Below are 22,073 nucleotides of genomic sequence, written 5' to 3'. Positions count from 1 at the left end.
CATCTCACTCCATGCTATCACACGCAAACAACATGTAGATGCTATGCAGTTGCAGGCTGTAATTGATAAGAAGTTGTTGCTTAGCTTAGTTGGTTCAGGCAGTACACATAATTTTATTAGCTCTACGGCTGCCCAACGTTTAGATTTGCCTATCCAACGTCGAAGAAATCTCTATGCATCAGTGGCAAATGGAGAGAAAATTTCCAGTTTGGGCATTTGCATGGTAGTGCAATTTTCTGTAGCTAACCATTCCTTCAATGTTGATTTATATGTGATTCCTTTGGATGCTTTTGACATTGTCCTAGGTATCAAGTGGTTGCAAACACTCGACCCTATTCTGTGGGATTTTGCGTTATTAACCATGAGCTTTCAAGTAAAAGGGAAGCAAATCATTCTACATGGACAATAACAATTATTTTAGCCACACCTACATCTTCTGCAGGATTATAAGCAAGGTGAGCTGGAGAAAGTATTAGCCTAATTTGATGAGCTGTTCCAAGAACCTGCAGGTTTGCCTACTAGGCGTTCTTGTGATCATCGCATATGTTTACTACCAGGAACTGATCCGGTGGCAGAAAGATGAGATTGAGAAACAGTGTGATCAAATGCTCCAGCAAGGCATTATTCGACCCAGTCATTTCCCATTCTCATCACCTATACTGCTGGTCTGAAAACGTGATGAAACATGGCGTTTTTGTGTGGATTATAGGGAGCTAAATGCCAAAACAGTAAAGGACAAAGTCCCAATTCTAGTGGTGGGGGAATTACTTGAAGAGTTGCATGACACAATTTTTCACGAAGCTTGATCTTCGCTCGGGTTATCATCAAGTCCGCATGGACTCTGCATATGTTGAGAAGACAGCTTTCAGAACTCATCATGGTCATTTTGAGTTCCTTGTCATGCCATTCAGATTGACTAATGCTCCTTCTACCTTTCAAGCATTAATGAATGAGGTATTTCGAAGGTACCTATGTTAGTTTGTACTTGTATTTTTTGATGACATCTTTGTGTATAACAAGAGTTGGAAGGATCATCTGGTACACATCCGACTCATCTTTGAGTTGTTGCAAGCTCATCGCCTCTATTTAAAAAAATTCAAATGTTCCTTTGGCGAAAATCAAGTAGCTTATTTGGGCTACACAGTCTCCAACATAGGTGTGTCAGTTGATGCTGGCAAAATTGAGGCCGTAATGTACTGGCCTCGACCACAGTCAACAACAGTGTTGCGGGGATTCTTAGGCTTGACAGGATATTATCGTAAATTCATCAAGAATTACAGTTTGATTGTTGCCCCCTTAATAAGTATGCTTAAGCGACATGCTTTTAAGTGGAATGACGATGCACTTGCTTCTTTCGAAATTCTTAAAAAGGCATTAGTTGCTGCCCCAGTGTTACAGTTACCAAACTTCATAGAAGAATTTGTTGAGTGTGATGCATCGGGTGTTGGAATAGGAGCAATCCTTCAACAACAAGGGCACCCCATTGCTTTTTTTTAGTTGTAAGCTAGCTGATCAACACTTGAAACTTCCAGCTTATGAATGTGAATTGATAGGCTTGACAAAGGTAGTTTAACAATGGAGGCCTATCTCTTGGGTCGAGCCTTTCTAATTCGAACAGATCATTACAACCTTAAATACCTGCTAGATCAACATCTTACTACTTCTCAACAACGTTGGCTTAGCAAGTTGATGAGGTTCGATTTTCGAGTGGATACAAGGTTGGGAGATTGAATACTGCAGCAGATGCATTATCACTGTGAGAAAAGGTTGGAGATATGTTATTTGTTATTTGTCAGTCGAAAGTTTTGATATTCGAGGAAGTCCGGGCAGATGTCAAGCAATCACCAATTCTTCAGGAACTTCGAGCTAAAATTGAACAGGGAGAGATGAATAACGATTGGGTGTTTCGAGATGGGTTGTTGTCTTCAAAGATAAGGTCTATCTCTCGACCAACTCACCATTGGTAAATTCTGTCTTGTCGGGGATTCATGATAGCACCCATGAAGGCATTTAGAAGACCATGCTACGTATTCACAAGGATTTTTATTGGCCTGTTATGAAGACAACTATCAAGGATTATGTTGCTGCCTGTTCAGTTTGCTAGCGTAATAAGGCTGTCAATTTGAGTCCTGCGGGACTGTTACAACCTTTACAACTGCCTAATCAAATTTGATCGGATATCTCAATGGATTTTATGGATGGCCTACCAAAATCAGGTGGAAAAACAATGTTATTGGTGGTTGTGGGCAGATTCTCTAAATATGCACATTTTATCCCCCTTGCTCATCCATATAATGCTCATCCATATAACGCATCTTCTATAGCAAAGATTTTCTTTAAGAATATTGTCCGTTTACATGGGATACCGGAATTAATTGTTAGTGATCGAGATGCCCTCTTCACTAGTACTTTCTGAAAAGAATTGTTTCGTTTATGTGGGACGAAATTAAACTTTTCATTTGCTTATCATCCACAATCGGAAGGTCAAACTGAGGTTGTTAATTGCATGATAGAGATGTATTTGCGATGCTTGGTAGGTGATCGTCCTACAAAATGGACAAACTGGATTCCCTGGGCTGAATTTTGCTACAACACTTCTTAATTCAGCACTTCACGCATCCCCATTTCAAGTTGTTTATGGTCGTGAGCCTCCTCGGTTGCAGTCCTACATGGCTGGTTCATCTTGAGTTGATGTTGTAGACCGAGCATTAATTGATCGAGATGTTGCCTTACAGGATTTTCGAGCTAAGCTCCAACAGGCGCAACACAAGATGAAAGCAGTTTATGATTAGGGACATCGTGATGTGGAATTTTCTCCAGAATCTTATGTCTATTTAAATCTACATCCATATAGCCAAAAAACTTTGACTAGTCGCGCCCATCATAAGCTTGCACCAAAATATTATGGTCCTTTTGCAGTCTTGAAGCGCATTGGGTCTGTTGCTTATCAGCTTGGTTTACCTGCAGGTTGCTTCATGATGTGTTTCATTTGTAACTTCTTAAGCCATTTAAGGGTGAGGTACCTACAACTCTACCTACTCTTCCACCAATTGAAGAAGGACGTGTTGTTCCCACCCCTTGCTTCGTGCTTAAATCGCGTCTGAATCGTGGTAATTGGGAAGTTTTGGTGCAGTGGTGCGGCCTATCTGTTGAGGACTCCACTTGGGAGACAGTGCATCATTTCAAATCTGCCTTTCCAAACTTCAAGCTTGAGGACAAGCTTTTTCTCCAGGAAGGGGATAATGTTATTGATGCTTTTGTCGGAAAACAATATTCCCAACGCAAGAATTAATAGGATTGATAATGATGTTTTTTTTCTAAATAATTTTGTTAGTAGAATAAAACTTTCCTTAGTGGATTAGAACTCTTGTTAATTCAGTTTTATAGGGCTTTTTCTATTTCTAGTTTGTTACCATTTAAGAGAGTTGATGTTATTAATAAAAGAACAAGGGTGACGTTCAGAGTTGCAACAACTACCGGGGTATTAAGTTGTTGAGTCACACGATGAAGATTTGGGAGAGGGTGGTGGAGCGGAGGTTGAGGAAGATTGTGTCTATTTCGGCGAACCAATTTGGTTTTATGCCTGGTCGCTCCACGACTAAGGCAATTCACCTTGTGCGGAGACTTGTGAGGAGACTGGTGGAGCAGTATAGAGAGAGGAAGAGGGATCTTCACATGGTGTTTATAGACCTGGAAAAGGCGTATGACAAGGTTCCTAGGGAGGTTCTTTGGAGTTGCTTGGAGGAGAGGGGGGTTCCGGTGGCGTATATCAGAGCGATTAGGGACATGTATGAGGGAGCGAAGACTCGGGTAAGGAAGTGAGGAGATTCTAAGCGTTTCCCAGTCTTGATACAGTTGCACCAGGGATCAACTCTTAGTCCGATTTTATTCGCTTTGGTAATGGATGTGCTGACGTGGAATATACAAGGCGAGGTGCCTTGGTGTATGCTTTTCGCGGATGATATAGTTCTGATCGATGAATCGCGACAAGGGGTTAATGATAAGCTGGAGATTTGGAGAGACCCTGGAGTCTAAAGGTTTTCGGTTGAGTAGGACCAAAACGGAGTATTTGGAGTGCAAGTTCAGTGACTCGAGGCAAGAGGAGGAGGTGGTAGTAAAGTTGGATTCTCAGGTGGTTTGCAAGAGGGATAGTTTTAAGTATCTCGGGTCTACGATTCAGGGGAATGGAGAGATATATGAGGATGTATCTCACCGCATGGGGCAGGTTGGATGAAATGGAGGCTTGCTTCGGGAATTTTATGCGATAAGAAGGTGCCCCTCAAACTGAAAGGCAAATTCTATAGAGTTGCAGTCCGGCCTGCTATGTTGTATGGAGCAGAGTGTTGGCCGGTTAAGAGTTCTCATATCCAAAAGTTGAAGGTGGCGGAAATGAGAATGTTACGCTGGATGTGTCGATTCACTAGGGCGGATAGGGTTAGGAATGAAATTATTCGAGAGAAGGTGGGAGTGGTGTCGGTGGAGGATAAAATTCGGGAAGTGAGGTTGAGATGGTTTGGTCATGTGATGAGGAGGGGCATGGATGCCCCAGTTCGTAGGTGTGAGAGGTTGGCCTTGGAAGGTTTCAAGCGGGATAGGGGTAGACCGAAAAAACTCTGGAGAGAAATGATTAAACGTGACATGGAGCAGTTACAGCTGATTGAGGACATGATCCTGGATAGAAAGTTATGGAGGAAAAGCATTAGAGTAGAGGGCTAAGGGTGCGGAGGAGTAGTAGTCAGTAAGTAGGTGGACTTGCTGTTGTTTGTTGGCAAATTTATGTATTTATCTATTTATTTATGGCTATAGTTATTGATTTACGTATGTATTTCTTTTTTCTTTTCTCTAATTGCGAGTGTCGTACCTATTTTATTTGTATCATGTTCTACGATTTTGATGTTTCTGTTTAATGTCTTTTGTCTTGAGCCGGAGGTCTATCGGAAACAGCCTCTCTACTGCGTACATTCTACCCTCCCCAGACCCCACTATGTGGGAATATACTGGGTTTGTTGTTGTTGTTGTTGTTGTTGATGTTATTAATAAAAAAAGTTGGATTTTATCAAGAGAGTCGGAACTTTCTCAAACAAGTTCCTAGGTCTGCAGTTCCCTGAATGAACTGCAAAATTCAGCAATCATAGATAAGTCACGAAACAAAAACAAGGGCTTAGACCAAAACGTTAGGTCTGACTTTCAAGTTAGTCGTCTAGCGACTCGATCCAGAACTAGGGGCCATAACACACACTGTTTATTAATTAAGTTCTATTCTAAATTTATGCATGAGGGTGAACCTTTGTTCTGTAACAACTTTCATTTTGAGCCAAGTCATGTCAATCATAGAACTCTTCTGTGTGGACACTGTATGTCTGACCCTTCTTAAGATCCTTTTGATTCGTGCATCAAGAGATCTAGCAGTGGCTTATACACTATAGTGAGCCATCAAAATGCATCTCATGATCATTGACCTAATAAGAATGTCTCAAGATTTACAGAGTGGACCCACTTGCAGATTTCAGGATTCCCAAACTTATCTGTCCATTTCAACCCTCCCAGAAAAGACCATTTCCTGGCTCTATCTGGATGTGTGTGATAAATATCTCTTTCTTTCTTGAAACAAATTTATGAGTGATGTTAAGCTTGTCATTTGGTGGAGTTGTTAATTCAATTTGCTTTGCAACAGTAGCGTGAATGATACAAAAGGGCCGTCAAAAAATATCCCAAAGCACGAGTCACGACATATTTCCGAGCACAAGGTTATATCTTAAACAAACTGTAGGTTGTTTGAGCTCTCATCTTTGTTTCAATTGCCGATTTCAGGCATTAAATTGTAACACAAGAATTTCCTGTTAGAACGTTGCAAGGTGTGCCAGATTTAGTCCTGATGGAAGATTTCTTGCTACTGGAAGTGCGGACGCATCAATTAAATTGTTTGAGGTATCGTATTATTTCTTTAGAACTCTTAACTTTCATCCTTCTACTTCTCAAACGAAATCGTTAACTTCTGCAGATTGCAAAAGTTAAGCAAATGATGCAGCCAGACGCTAGGGATGACCCAGTGAGGCCTGTTATACGGACTTTTTATGATCATCAACAAGTAAGATCTTGATAGTGTGATACTTACATTTCTTGATTCAGTGTCCCGGAATTAACTTTTTCTAGGTCAGTTAATTTGAATATTGGTTCAAAATATCTCTCGTTATTCACTATTTAAGTAGGAAGGTTTCTGGATTATTTTTAACAAAATTAAAGTTAACTGGACTTGTTTGTATGATGGTTTGCCTGTGGATGCTCCTCTCAATTCTTTTTAAAATGGTAAAAGAAATAAAAAGTGGACCCATATCTCTTTTATCATTTTAGTTTAAAGGGAGTATATAGCTGAGTAAGTTGAACGCCAAATTATCTGTGGCTGGTGTGCTTCCCTTCCATTATTGATAGCACATCCTCTCACTTTATTCCTATGAATCTCAGTCTCTTAGGTGCGACTGTCTCAGGATTTTCCCTGCTTCTTAACCAAAATGTGTACATCACTGCAGCCAATAAATGATGTGGACTTTCATCCGCAAAATACAGTACTCATATCTGGAGCAAAAGATCGCACCATCAAGTACAACTTATTATTTACTGTGAAGTTGCCTAATATGTTTGTCATTGCCATATGACCTAACTACTCTTTCCTTTTGGATTCTTTCAGGTTCTTTGATTTTTCCAAAACAGTAGCAAAGAGAGCATTTAGAGTGATTCAGGTCAGGAACTTTTGAGACCAAACATTAAGCTTGAATTTAGTTTAGAAAATATACTAACTAAATTGAAGTTATATGATGGATGTGATAATGAAACTCTTTACCTAAAATGAGTCTCATATGCTCCCAGGCACTTTGACCAAGAAAAACATTTAGTGGCCCCTTCTGGTAGAACCTTCTTCCGGCGATCTACCATTGCCAGAAAATCTACCTCCTTCCTTTCTTTCTCAAACCTCCTTTTTTTTTTTTTAATTTCCATCAATACTATGGGGGACGACACCATCTATTTCTCCGTTGGTTTCAAATCTTATGACATCACCAGGGTAACTTCCAGAGCACATGGTATGACTGGGTAGAGAGAGGTCGCAACATGGTGACAAGGTTGTGTTTTAACCAGAAGACGATGGAGTGGCTAGTATACACTCTCCAGGAAGCATCGAAAAGTCATGGGTATGCTGTACGCCGATGGAAACACCGGGATCACTTTGCAGAGTTTTGCTGCTCAAGAAACTACAACAAATTTGGTCGTTATATTAGCATTATAAAGTTGCAGGACAAGAGAAGAGCTGTCATCATCATCCCTGAGTGGTCATTAAATTCTGGATGGATGGACATAGCTACCAAAATATCAGTCTTCATAAATGCTAAATCCCAGAAGACAATTGGAACATCATACAGGAAAACGGAGGAGGGTTTATTATTCTCAGACAATGTCAGGAGCAGTAAATGGTCTATAAGAGAATTAAATGGTGCTAGGATTCAACAAAAAGGGAATACACTCGTTATCTCAGAAACAACTCCTACTACTCAGAACCAGTCACTAGCAAAGAGCGTCGTCGGTACCCTCCCGGAGGAGATCTCAGGTGTCACTTTCTTGGAGATTCGACTTTGGGTTGCCAGCACCTGGAGACACTATCATGGTATCAATATCTACGATTTGGGGGGTGACCGTTCCTTTTCAAGTTTCCCAATAGAACAACTGCTGATCACATAATAAAGGGAAATTGGTTCTGGAAATCCTACAAATTCAGTCTTCAGTGGTGGTCGCCGACCTCAACCGCCATTCACTAGCGATTAGATCAAGTCTGGATCAGAGTAGTTGGATTACCCCTCCAATTTTGGTACCAAAAGGTCTTCTGTGAGATCGGAAATTTCTGTGGAAGGTGGATGCGAACTGAAGAGGAGACGGAACTACGTAATCACCTCAAATGGGCAAGACTCAAGGTGCGTGGAGATGGTGAATCGGTACCGAGCTCAGTGGACTTGAATCATGAAGGTTTTTACCTTTAAAGTGCTGATACGGGTCGAGACGCTGGCAAGAGTGATCTCCGACGAATGTAACCCAGAACATATGAATATCCGATGGTCCGAAGAAGAGACCGATCACAAGGGGGGAGATAGCCTTGTAGGGTCTACTGAGGTGATAGGGTACGTGGGTTCTTCGTACGATCTGTAGATTTCAAAATGGCCGACTATCCCAGCACGTGTGCCAGTGATTAATGACAATATTCCTTTTAAGTCTCTGAATGATGGGAAAAATTTGGGCCAGATCTTTTGGTCCTTTTTATTTCAACTGGGCTTCCGGTAGAGAATTCTTTCTTTATTTTATCTGACCCACTTATTGTGGAACTTGAGACTAATTTAAATTACCTCCCCCACAACTCCACATCAGATAGAGGAGAACGTAACAAAGCAGGTGATATTATCAAGGGAGAGAAAAACCTCAGTGAAAGAGAGTACAGAGACAGTGAAGGGAATTAATCCCGATGCCTTCGAGGTATTTTTGTCACTGGTGAACATGTGCATGTCAGGAGATTGTTCTCAGAGAATTGAAGCAGTCAACACTAGTTTGACTACTTTTGAGGAAGCTGTGCCCTTAAACGAACAACCCAGAGGAAGGAGACGATCCAGAGTTTGAAATTCCAATTTGGATCCACAAGAACATCAACAAATTGGCCAAGGATTTTGGAGTGGACATCAAGGGGTGTAAAGACGAAGCTTTATTATTATTCATGAAGATCTATAGTTTGAGGAAAAATACCACTGATGAGCGGGAGAGTATCAGTAAGAGGATCAGTAAATCAACACCATCAATCCAGGGGTCAAAAGAATTGAAGAGTTTAAAGTGTAGGAGCAATTTCAGAAGCAACGACGCAAGAAGCAAAGGGGGATACACTGCTCCATGTATCCAATGACAGTGAAGATAATCACATGGAATGTGAGGGGCCTTAACCAGGCAAACAAGAGGTGTGTTATCAAGAACTTCATGGATGGAAAACTGATGTGTACTGTTTTCAAGAGACGAAAATTGAGGGAGGTATTAGAAACAATGTTAAAGACTTGTGGGCCAACCGAGGGGTAAAATTTTGTCAACTTGAAGCTAGTGGAACCGGAGGGGGCATTTTAGTTCTATGGGATGGGGAAGTCTAGGATGGAGATGTCAGTAGCATAGGAGCTTATTCTATATCCTGCAAGTTCACGGCCAAGAATCAAGATTTTGTTTGGCTATCTACAGGCATTTATGCTCCAAATAACAGAGTAGAAAGAGGAAGAAGTATGGTGGGAGGTTGGATCAGCAAGAGGTTTGTTCAATGGTCCTTGGGTGGTTTGAGGAGACTTTAACACAGTTAGTTACCCTCCCGAAAAGAAGAATTGCTCCAGAATATCAAAAGCAATGAATGATTTTTCTGAATTTATTGTAGACCTGGAACTGCTGGACCCTCAGCTAGCTGGTGGTAAATATACTTGGAGGAAAGGGGATAGACATGATGTTGCTGCTAGACTTGATCAGTTCCTAATTTCTAATGAATGTGATGAAGGCTTCACAAACATTAAGCAATCAGTTTTACAGTTTTACAGAGGGTAATATCTGATCAAATGCCTATAATGCTGCAATATGGAAATTGGGATTCTATGAGGTCTTACTTCAAATTCAAAACTGGTGGTTACATACAGAGGGGTTCTTGGAGAGGGTCAAAGAGTGGTGGACCTCTATAGTCCATGGAGGAAGGCCTAATTTTGTCTTAGCTTTCAAACTTAAGGCATTGAAGTCCAAATTGAGGGATTGGTGTAAGTCAAACCAGGGCAATGTAGCCTTGCAGAAGCAGAACATACTCAATCAACTTGCTAATATTGAGGAAACCCAGGACCAAAGAGCTCTAACTAAAGAGGAGATGTACTCAAAGGCTGAACTTCTCCTAGAGTTTGAGAACATAGCTCTGAACTTCTCCTAGAGTTTGAGAACATAGCTAAGTATGAATAGATAGCATGGAGACGAAGATCAAGGGTTAAGTGGTTGAAGCAGGGCGATAATAATACCAAGTTCTTTCACAGAACCACCAATGCACATAGAAGGCATAACAATATTGTCAGCTAAATGTCGGTGGAGAAACTGTCAAAGATCCTGAAGTTATAAAGAAAGAAGTAGTGGAATTCTACCAGAAATTATATCCTGAAACTGAGATATGGAGACCTTCAGGTGGATGCAGGAAGGGGCACAAACTTTTTGAACAAGATAATCTTATGCTACAAAAGGAGTTTGAAGACCAAGAGATATGGGATAACGTGAAGCTTTGTGCTGGAGACAAAGCTCCTGGGCCTGATGGCTATACCTTGGCCTTCTATAATCTTTGCCAGGAGGTAATAGGTGTGAAGGTGATTGTTGCTATTAGGAATTTCCATGAGAGATGCGTTCTTGAGAAAAGCTTCAACTCTACTTTTGTGGCTTTAATTCCCAAAATGGTGGGTGCAAAGGAACTCGCTGATTTCAGACCAATCAGTTTAATTGGCAGTGTGTATAAGATCATCTCCAAATTGCTCATTGAAAGAATCAAAAGGTGATGCACACTCAACAGCTGGCCTTTATTGAAGGAAGACAAATAATGGATGCCATCCTCATGGCAAATGAATGTGTAGATTCTAGAATCAGAAGCAATGCTCCAGGTATTGTTTGTAAGCTGGACATACAGAAGGCATACGATCACCTTAATTGGCAGTTTTTGTTGGAAACCCTCTCTAGAAGAGGTTTTGGTGGCAGGTGGCTTAGATGGAAGTAGTTTTGTATTACAACTCCCAAATTTTCAGTTCTTATTAATGGCTCTCCGACAGGCTTTTTCTCGGCTCAAAGAAGTTTAAGACAAGGTGACCCGCTATCTCCTTTTCTTTTCATCATTGCTATTGAAGGACTAAATTAGATGTTGAAGATTGCTCAAGAAAACCTTTGGCTAAAGGGTTTCAGAGTATCAAATAGAATGGGCTTTGAACTGGAGATCACACATTTACAATATGCAGATGATACTCTCATCTTCTGCGATGCCAACAGAGAACAACTGCGGATTGTGAGAGTAATATTTATTCTTTTTGAAGTAATATCTGGACTTCATATCAATTAGAACAAGAGTTTCTTATATCCAATTAATGGAGTCCCTAATCTACCAACTCTGGCCTGGATCCTTGGTGGAAGAATTGGTCACCTCCCTACTACGTATTTGGGGATGCCTCTTGGAGCTAAAAGTAGGTCTATAAGTATTTGGAATGGAGTGATTGAAAACTGTGAAAAAAGATTGGTGAATTGGAAGAGTCAATACCTGTCATTGGGGGGTGGGGTTGGGGGTTGGGGTTTAGGGGTTGGGGGCTAACGCTAATCATTAGTGTCCTAGATTCCATGCCCACCTACATGATGTCCCTTTTTCATATTCCTAATGGTGTTATTGAGAGGCTAGATGCTATGAGAAGAAATTTCCTTTGGGAAGGAAACAGTGAAACCAAAAAAATTCCATTTGGTTAAATGAAAGGTTTTGACTGGGAGCAAACAGGTTGGGGGTATGGGGGTGAGAAATTTGAAAACGCAGAACCAATGTTTATTGATGAAATGGGTGTGGAGGTAGCATCAAATGACAAGCACTGTGGAAGGAGGTAATCCAATCAAAATATGAAATGGAAGTCCACTAGTCCACTAAAATGGTTACCAACACTCATAGAACTAGTCTTTGGAGAGCCATAAGAAACCTTTAGCCAAAGTTAAGAGGAAACTACAAAATCAAGATTGGAAATGGTGTGCAGGTATCCTTCTGGGAAGATATTTGGCTGGAACAGGGCTCTTTGAAAGCCTTTATCCAGATATATTTAACCTCAACCAACAGTAAAAGGCCTCCGTGGCGATAGAATTTGAGCTATAGAAGACCTTTAAATGATTGGGAGATCCAAAGATTAGTAGATTTCTATAGAACTTTGGAACAATTCAGAGGTGATATTAATGTCCAAGACTGTTTGGAATGGCAGTGTCACAAGCAAGGTAATTTCAGTGTCCAAAGGGCTTACAAGAAGTTCAATCCTTGTATCAGTCAGATCAATGGGTGGCCCTAGAAATTGATTTGGAAAGCCAAAATTCCCTATGAAGTGTCTTGCTTTACCTGGTTACTTTCTAAACAGGCTGTTTTGACTCAGGAAAACCTCATGAAGAGGGGTTTCCATTTGAGTCCTAGATGTTTCCTATGTGGGGAAGAGGCTGAGACTGTTACTCACCTGTTTCTTCACTGTAGGATTACCAATCTTTTGTGGGATCTTTTCATCAATATGAAGGGACTAAACTGGGTGATGCCAGGGAGAGTAACACAGACCTGAAGATATGGAGTAGTTATATGCCAGGGAGAGTAACACAGACCTGAAGATATGGAGTAGTTATGCCAACGTCTCTGGAGATAAAGATAGATGGAAAATCATTCCAGCTTGTTTATGGTGGTCAGTGTGGCAAGAAGGAAACCTTAGAGGTTTCCAGAACAAGAGCAACACTATCCAGAAGTTGAAGATGAATTGCTTGGTGTTGTTTCATTTTTGGTGTAAACAGGAGTATATGGAAGATCTAGAATTAGTTATGAACGTCTTAGGCTATTTGTAGTTTTAACTATAGGGTTGAAGATCTTCAAGTATACTCCTCTCTTGTAATTAGGAACCTGTAACATGTTGTGGCTGGTTTCATTTTTTTTGGAAATAGAAATACAAGTTGTTACTTTATCAAAAATAAATAAATATATACTAACTATTCTACTTGATTTGGATTAAATATTTCAACAGGATACACATAATGTAAGGTCGGTATCATTTCATCCTTCCGGGAACTATCTTCTGGCAGGCAAGTAAATTTCTTTTAAGTTAGATACTGGATTGTGGGATGCTATGTACTAGTTAGATGAACTTAAAGCTAATTTGATGATGCTATTTCAGAGGTGAATTTAAAGCTGATTCAATGATGCTATGTTGGACAACTTTTTATCCCTAAAATTATCTATGTCTTTTGTCCAAAAACTGGAGAAATAGGGAAGTCATACTTTTACAGGTTTAGACCAGAATAAAACAAGCAATCTATGCCTATGCGATTAAGTGTAAAAATCTTTTTGTCCATCTTTCAGTATTGATGATCAAATCTCGTAATGCAATATATTCTGTGTATGTGCTAATCCATTCTGTGCAGTTACTTCTAACTAGATATTTTGGCGGCATTTTGGTTAAATAATTAATTCTTGCATTATTCACCGCTGATCAAAGAAATGTAACTTTGTATTATTTACAAAATTCAGGGAGTGCAGTGAGTAAAAAAAGGAGTAGAGCCATCCCCGTAACAAGTATCAGAGCCTATGAAGTCCAAAATATCATTTTCGTCATCCACAAAATGAAAATTAAACCAAATGTTAAAGGCAATTAGAAAAAAAAAACTTCTATGATATGATACCTGGTTGACTGAATCAACATGTGATGTTGGTTTCTAAATCTTAAAAGGGAAATGAAGCTTTGGAGAGGCAGCTCGTTGACGATTGATCTGAACTTCAACTGAGCGGAAATATAGATCATGAGGTGTTGTATCTACTTGATATGAAGTACAAAACTGTTAATGAAAATTCCCACCATAGTTGGTGGCATGCTTTCTTCTAAGACTTGGAATCTAATAAGTTAAAATTGGTTAGCGAACCAATTATTCGATTCTGTATCATAAGATTGTCTATTTTCCTATATGTCCCTCTTATCATTTACTGCTAACTAATTCAGATGAAGCAGCAGCAGTATTGAACATGATTTGCACCTTGCTGATTAGCTAAATTTTTCTCATGATAATGTTGGTTGTTACAGGAACTGATCATCCAATTCCCCACCTATATGACATTAACACTTTCAAATGCTACCTGCCACCAAATTTCCAAGAGATGGGTCTCAATGGTGCTATTAATCAGGTAAGTTTGGTGTGTAGTATGCTTTGGTCAGAGGATTCTTTACTCACCGGTATATTTCCTTACAGGTTAGGTATTCATCTACTGGTGGAATGTATGTAACTGCATCCAAAGATGGTGCAATTCAGTTATGGGATGGGGTAACTGCTAGTTGTGTGCGATCCATAGATGGTGCACATGGAGCGGTGGAGGCCACAAGTGCAAATTTTACAAAGGATCAAAGGTTAGAGATCCCATATGGTTACATCTTACAATTTAGTACCAGGAACCTTTTGTTTAATTAGAGAAAAGAAGACAAAAGAAAGAAAAAAGAACAAGAAGAGGTTTATTCACTTAAACCACTGCCTAGAATTAAATAGGGTTTTTGTTTCTTCATAAAAATGTGTAGAGGGTGGGGAACTTGTGAAAAGAGCTGCCAATGAGAAGCTTCTTGTCATGTTGTCAGAAAGCAGTTCCAGTAATAGCCTGCTTGATTACCATGTTTATATGGTATACTGCTCATGCTCTTAGACAAAGAGAATGATATTCATCTTTGTATCAAATTGTTATTTAGTACCACTGACCTTTTGTTTAATTAGAGAAAAGAAGACAAAAGAAAGAAAAAAGAACATGAAGAGGTTTATTCACTTAAACCACTGCCTAGAATTAAATAGGGTTTTTGTTTCTTCATAACATTGAGTAGAGGGTGGGGAACTTGTGAAAAGAGCTGCCAATGAGAAGCTTCTCGTCATGTTGTCAGAAAGCAGTTCCAGTAATAGCCTGCTTGATTACCATGTTTATATGGTATACTGCTCATGCTCTTAGACAAAGAGAATGATATTCATCTTTGTATCAAATTGTTATTTGCAACCATGTGTTCTATTTCACATCAGGTTTCATTTCTTATAGCCACTTGGAACTTGCTTTACTTTCGATGTGAGATATTCTTGATACTCCCTCCATCTCAAATTATCTGTCGTTTTTTTGGAAGTAGGTGTCTCAAATTATTTGTCGTTTTAGAAGTTCAAGGCAAAATTTATTATTTTTCCCCATTTTACCTGTAGTGTTGTTTTTCTTGAAGACTACAAAGTCCTTAATTATGGGGTGTTATTACTTGTTGAAGTTGTTAATTTAAATTTTTCTCAAGTGTCTATTAGATTTTCTACTCATTTGTATTGATATGTGGCAAGGAGATTTTGGTAATTGCATACTCAATTACTCATTAATGGAGATGACCCATAAATTGAGTAGACATTTAATTAAGATAGATTATAGCTTTTAGATATAAATAAGGTTAAAGTAGTCAAAACCCTTCTTGATTAATTTTCTTAAAGGGTGTGTAAAGCAAAAAAATGACATATAAGTTGAGACGGAGGGAGTAGTTTATGGGGCTTGAGATGCCTACTCAAGCTTTTGCTTATTTCAAACATGTCCTAGATATATTCTCTCTTCGGCAAAAGACTCTTCGGTGAAGCTTTGGGAAGTTGGCACAGGAAGATTGGTCAAACAATATCTTGGAGCCACACATACACATTTGCGCTGCCAGGTATGCAGGCTCACTTGGCTTGCTTTGAAGAGTTCATATTTCACGTCCCAATTTTTTTGGATCTATATAGCAAAGCCTAATTTGTCTACTACCTGTAGTTGAGCTTATATAGGCTTAAACAGAAGCAAAAATCGGGAGTTACATATTTATGCAATATCGCTTTCTTTTTATCATGGAATGTGTGATACTTGGCCTCATATGGCAAGAATGCTGGCTTTAGTTTATCATTCTTGTGAAAGCTTCTACTTAGATTCCAAATTGCTTGTTCGATGCCGCAGCTCATGATCATTATGGAATTGCATTAATAATAGAAGCTTACATATTTGAAGTATCAGAATAACAATAATAGCTACGGTTCAATCCGAAGTTAGTGGGTCATCTATATGAATCTTCACTATCCATGTATCCCATTTAGACTCGTCTTAATCCAATATTTCAACACATGGAAATCAAAAAATAGTTTTTCGCAAAAGATGTACGACTCTCGAAAATTATGTTAATTTCTTGCTTGGAGTTCATGTGATTTTGAGATGTGATAGTCAGAGAGAACACCTAATGAAAGTGCTCCGCATGGATTTCGTATATCTTCATGCTCATCTTCTGTAATTAGGATATATGCACCAATCAAAGTGTTTCTGGTTTTGTTTTGACTATGAGCTTTGATATTTCTACTTATGTTTTGCTCTCACATTCTTGTTGACAATTGACCATTGAAAAATGTGTTCGACGCAGGCTGTTTTCAATGATACAGAAGAATTTGTATTATCTATTGATGAATCTCTAAATGAGGTAAGTTTGGCTTTCTTTAATATGTACCTAGGTAACATTACCGAGATTAATTTGGGCGTTGGTCACAGATTGTTGCATGGGATGCTCTGACTACAGAAAAAGTGGCTAGATGGCCCTCCAACCATATTGGTGCACCCCGTTGGCTTGAGCATTCCCCGGTAGAAGCTACATTTGTGTCTTGTGGGATTGACCGATCCATTCGGCATTGGATGGAAGTCCCTTAGTGCCACTAATGAGCCAGTGGCATTAGCAAAACGAGAGTTGTATGCCAATGTAATTTAATAAGCTACAGTCTCTAAGAAATCTCAGCCCACTCGTTTGTTGTATAATTGAGAGAAGAGAAAGTGACATCCGTTCAGAGGAAGGTCAACTAAGCGAAGCCCATTCCTTCTTTTGGATGAACAGTGAGCTAAGTAGATGGAAGCGGTTATTGCTTTGTTCATACATCCTCCCTACCTCAGATTCTTTCCTCTCTGTTGGTGAATGGAAGTGAGAAAGGAAAGAATGAGCTGCGAGGCATGTTTCAAGTTGGTCCAATAGTCAGGCATGACGGTTAATCTCCTTTATATTGATAAGTGTCCTTTGCTGATCAACCAAGCTGCTTCTAAGGGAAGATTGAATACTGCTTGAGGGACATGTATTTAGGCGTTTTTTATTTTGTCTGGCAGCATTTCTTTCCAAAGTTTTCTAATTGATAGTATTACACAATCTGGACATAAGCTTGATGATCCATTAGGGATTCTCAGTAACCTTGTACCCTATATTGTTTCACTAGAAAAATGGTTCAGTTAAATTTGTATGAGGCCAGGCATAGTGTTGGATCCAGTTATTAGCAGTTGAATATTGCGTGATTAGTAAATAAAAATGCAAGTAAAATAAGTATGAGACCGTGTTATGAAGCTTCAGGCTCTAATGAGGCAGTAAGCTCTTTGTCTGAAGATCTCGGTCTGAGCTCTTAGCTCTGGCGATGATTCAAAGTAGAAAGTACATTTAGAGTACAGAAAGCTTAGTCAAATGATAGAAACTTGATACTCATACTGAGTGTTGATATTGTATTGCTTGGAATTCAAGATGCCTTTACAAATGAAGGAAATAAACTATTTATATGTTTCAAGGACGGGATATAATCCAGTGGGAAAGCTAGCCCTAAAGTACTAATATCAATGAACGTAGGGCATGTGGTAGTGTCACTAGGGGTGTTAGCCAATATTCATGACACACATAGGTGGATCTGTAAGATGATGTTCGCCTATATATTATTTTTGTCTCTTTGGCCGCACCACTAGATTACGGCCTTTCTTCTTTGGCTTACACATTCCTTGTATGTTTCTAGGGAGGACTTCTCTTTCTTCATTGAGGTTACTTCTTTGGAAAGGTGATCTTGTAAATATCTCATTTCTCTTGGGCCTCTTTGCCATGTGCCCTAGCCATCACGTGTCTTCTCCGGTTGTCAGGTGTTCAAACTATATTTATGTTCAAACTATATTTACCTTACTTCTCGGATGTGATGTCAATCGAAGCTGTAAAGCGGGAAAAAAGAAAGTGAAGTACTATGGTGAGAACACCGAGGAGACTTGCGAATAGCCTCACACTCTTTCGTATTAAATGGCTTAGCCACATTTCGCTTGATTGTAGTTATGGATACACCAGATCATATCAAAAGCCATCATGATCCATTTTCCCCCAGAAATACCTTTCTAGCGGGCTTGTTCAGACTTCGAGTCTTCTCGAAATTCATCCGTACCTATCTTTTCTTGCTTTTTAGATCTTCAAATCTTCGTACTCATATCTTCTTTGATAATGATACGACTACGAAAAACATGAAAACAGTCAACAACACAAGACACAAGTTGGAATTTCAACCCACGGCAATAACACAAGAAAACAAGAACAAGAACAAGATACAAACACAACAAATGCAATGAAAATAAGAAGACAAATTTTAAGAACCAAGATGTGTATTAAACATCAAGACCCGTACAACTCATATAATCAAACACCAAGCTCTTACTAGACACGAGGGAATCCACCATTCAAGCACCAACGTTTCTAGCCAAATTGCAACACTAGTGATTCCACACTAATGCTACCCTAGTTACGGTTACCACACTCCTTCTCAAGAGATGAGTCTTTCAATATCAAACAACAACCGAGTGAAGTAATCCTAAAATGCTCTATTTATAACCTATTACAAAATGGAGACAAAATAACCAAGGTGCCTTTAATGAGCGGGGCGCCTTGGAGTGTGAAGAAGGGACGGTCATGGAGTGTTTAAAGCTCTTCTTCACACTTCAACATATGCAATCCCTTGTGTCATCTTGGCCTTCATGATTATTCTTTGTCACTTGGACTCTCTCGGTTATCTCATCAAGGAAAGCTCTCATGCAACCTTCACACACGAAATTGATCTTTTGTGGGCTCAAAATGGGTCCCCCATGCGTGTTCTCGTGCCCTCAATGTGCCTACAACCGGATTCTTCATGTGTGTTGGCCTAGCATGATGTCATCAAAAGCTAAGATGGCCGTTTGGCTCGTATCATCCTTTCCTTCTTCAAAAGGATTCGACCTCGAATCCATACCTTGCAACACCAAAGAAAGAATAAACAAGCAAAACATCCCTATGGCATGAGGGTGAGGGTTAATGCAAATATCATCATGCCTAGGTGGTACATACTTGAAATATAGCCAAGGATCCTTCGTATTAAACATTAGAAATCTATTGAAAAATGCATGAAGGAGTTGGCTATGGAAGCCACCATCTCTACACACATATATAAGAAGGGTATCACACAAATAGGTTGATTTAAAGTAGTTTCAAGAGAAGACTCTCTTCTTGACCTACAAGTGATAAAACCTTGGTCAAGATTGGAAACACACAATGGTGAACCCTCTTGGAGCCTTTCATGACTCCCCTTCTTTAACCCTTCATCTTAGTCGGGGTTCTTTTCCTTGCACGATGTGGGCCCCTCAAGTGGATACAAATCCTCAAGAAAGAGTTTCCATTATAGGGAAGGATACCATCATCCTCATTCAAGCCTTGCTTGTTGTGTAGACCAAGCAACAAGTTGGATGTATAACAATTTCCATATCCCAAGAGATTATCGGGGTCAAATAGGAGAAGTAGCCAAGGGCTTAAGTCTCCGCCCTTCTCACTTTCCCCTTAGGTGCCATCCTCAAAAGTAAGCATACCCTCTTTATCACCATTGGAAATATCATGAGCAAAAAGAGGGTTGAGAAAGGCATTTCATAAATCTTCAAATATAGAGCTCTTATGCATGCACTTACTACTAGTTCCAAGATCTCCACTAGGAGTATGTCTAACATAAGAAACACATAAAGAAAAAGTAGATGGAATTTCTAAACACGCACCACCATCTCTTTTACAAGAGTAATCCCCACATAGATACAAATTACCACCGACAACAAAGGGATCACAATCAAATCCATTTTCACAAGAACAATCACAATTCGGGTTTCCTAAACATTCAAGCAAATCAAGGTCATCTTTACCCAATTGATCATTTTGCACACCCTCACTAGTTGTTGGAAACTCACATACCAACGTAGACTCATCTTGGTTTTTACAAGGGTCAACTAGTCCGTGAATACTCTCATTACTCGGCAATGGAACCTCATTCATGTTACAAATGCTAGCACTAGGTGGACACAAATCATTCTTACAAGAATCAATTTTGTTATCTATAAGATCAACTAGTGCTTGCTTACTTACAACAAGAATTGGATCTTCTTACAACCTAGCAATATTAAGAGTATTACAAAGGGAAGACTCACGCCATTCTCCTCTAGGCAATCCACCAATTACATTCACTTGGATACTACTATCCACATCACAACATTCTAAGTTTATAGGAGTTTTGGAGATAACATTTTTACCTTATAGCTCACATGAGTTTCGGTCTTCACCTTTGAGTGTGTCATGGTAGCCCACTTTCTTCTTTGGGGAGTTCTCATCACAATGGAGTTTCCAATTAAGTGGCACTTGGACAAGAGGAATTGGATTTGGTGGTCTATGTGTGGATATCAATTGGCGTAACTTTTCAAGGTTCTGTTTAAAATCTTCACAAGTATCCTTGAAAGTATCACCCATGGTACCAAGAAAGACAACAACAAAGATAAAACAACAAACAAGTTAGCTCAAAATTATCCTCACACTCTCCTCTCTTTGGATACCTCACACTTGGTCTCATAAGTATTGTAAGTTGGCTTGTATCCCGTGAGACGTTGAAGGGTGAGCTCTACTCTTGTCTGGAGTGGATTTTCGTTTGAAAGACTCAAATGAAATCTAGTTCGGACTTGTGCCAAGGATTTACAACGAATCATAAAGATGAAAGGCACACAAGGAATGTAAACACAAAGAAACAGACTCAAAACCAACTCACAATCTAGTAGGTGATTACTAGCTTGTAAATTAGTACTAGAACCAACAAATGAAACTAAAGGAACAAGAAAAAGGAAACTAAGAAATCTGAAATTTTGAGCCTTAGGTCATTTTTGGAGGGTGGTGACGAGGCAGCCACGTGGCATCCTCGAATTGGGCGTTGGGAGTTGTTGAAATTTAGATTTTTTTTGTTTTTCAACTTGAATTGTTCAATCTCCAATTTGGAAGAGCGGATTTTTGGCTATAGTAGGCTAAATAAAACTTTGGATCCCTTTTTCAAAATTCAAGAGGCTTTGATTTTCTTGCACCTTTTTGGCAAGGCAACCTTTTTGAGGGTCTTGTCTCCTTTCCTATTTTGTCAACCTTGAAAAAATGCCCTCTCTCCTTTTTGGCAATAGGCTTTTTGAAAGACCTATTGTCTACTTTCTCCTTTTGTGTTGTCTTGAAAATATTTCCAAGACAAACAAAGACCACTCTGTCTTTCACTTGATTTTTAGATCAAACAACCTCCTTTGAGGATTCTTCTTCAACACAACCTGAAGAACAACAAGAACATTCAAGAATGGAAACCAAACCAAATGAACTCCAAATTGAATGATTTTTGTTTATTTTAGTTCACGTTGAAATCCACAACAACAACAACACATTTTCAAGCCCACATCTTCAACAATAACATCAATAACACATTTTCAAGCCACCAATCCTTAAAGAAACAACAACCTTCAAATTCCAAGAACAACTCGAAAATGGATCAAAATTTGTATCTAGTCTCACTTAGTATTAGTGAAAAAGGGGCTAACACTAAAACAACCAAAACACATAAAAATCTCCTAAATTTAGGATACAAATTTTGGCCAAAACACCCAAAATAGGAAAGATTCTTTCTCTTTTGGATTTTCGATTTTTCAGTCACTTTTTTTTTATTTTCAAGATAACAAGCCAAAGATTGATATTTTAGAAACGAAATCAATCCTTTCTCTGATACCAAATGATAACGATATGACTACGAAACACACGAAAACAGTCAACAACATAAGACACAAGCCGAAACACAAGCTGGAATTTTAACCCATGACAACAACACAAGAAAATGAGAATAAGAACAAGATACAAATATAACAAATTCAATGAAAATAAAGATAGTTAACTTGACATAAGAAGATACAAATTCTAAGAACCAAGATGTGTATCAAACCTCAAGACCCCTACAACCCATATAATCAAACACCAAGCTTTTACGTGGACATAAGAGGGAATCCACCACTCAAGCACCAACATTTCTAGAAAACTTGCAACACTAGTGATTCCACACTAATGCTACCCTACTTACGATTACCATACTCTATCTCAAGAGATGTGTCTTTCAATACCAAACAACAACTAAGTGAAATAACCCTAAAATATTCT

General features: G+C 39.2%; 1 protein-coding gene across 2 annotated transcripts in view; it reads left to right on the top strand.

The window, feature by feature from the left end:
• Nucleotides 1–17,093, top strand: part of LOC107850821 (cleavage stimulation factor subunit 50) — a 32,412-nt gene extending 15,319 nt beyond the window's left edge. The window contains exons 4-14 of one of the 2 annotated variants that reach the window (XM_016695592.2): nucleotides 5,678–5,747; nucleotides 5,845–5,928; nucleotides 6,002–6,088; nucleotides 6,528–6,598; nucleotides 6,686–6,737; nucleotides 12,807–12,864; nucleotides 13,857–13,957; nucleotides 14,023–14,177; nucleotides 15,371–15,479; nucleotides 16,212–16,268; nucleotides 16,337–17,093. In XM_016695592.2, the coding sequence (XP_016551078.1) occupies nucleotides 5,678–5,747; nucleotides 5,845–5,928; nucleotides 6,002–6,088; nucleotides 6,528–6,598; nucleotides 6,686–6,737; nucleotides 12,807–12,864; nucleotides 13,857–13,957; nucleotides 14,023–14,177; nucleotides 15,371–15,479; nucleotides 16,212–16,268; nucleotides 16,337–16,492 (1,000 nt within the window). In that variant the 3' untranslated portion in view covers nucleotides 16,493–17,093. Of the gene's footprint in view, nucleotides 1–5,674; nucleotides 5,748–5,844; nucleotides 5,929–6,001; nucleotides 6,089–6,527; nucleotides 6,599–6,685; nucleotides 6,738–12,806; nucleotides 12,865–13,856; nucleotides 13,958–14,022; nucleotides 14,178–15,370; nucleotides 15,480–16,211; nucleotides 16,269–16,336 lie in introns of both variants that reach the window. The other variant, XM_016695591.2, reaches the window with a different exon arrangement.
• The last annotated feature ends 4,980 nt before the right edge of the window (nucleotides 17,094–22,073 follow it).

The sequence above is a fragment of the Capsicum annuum genome, chromosome 12 (genome assembly GCF_002878395.1).
Source record: "Capsicum annuum cultivar UCD-10X-F1 chromosome 12, UCD10Xv1.1, whole genome shotgun sequence".
Lineage (NCBI taxonomy): Eukaryota > Viridiplantae > Streptophyta > Magnoliopsida > Solanales > Solanaceae > Capsicum > Capsicum annuum.
Note: the sequence above shows the minus strand (reverse complement) of the source record. Positions and strands in the feature narration are given on the sequence as shown.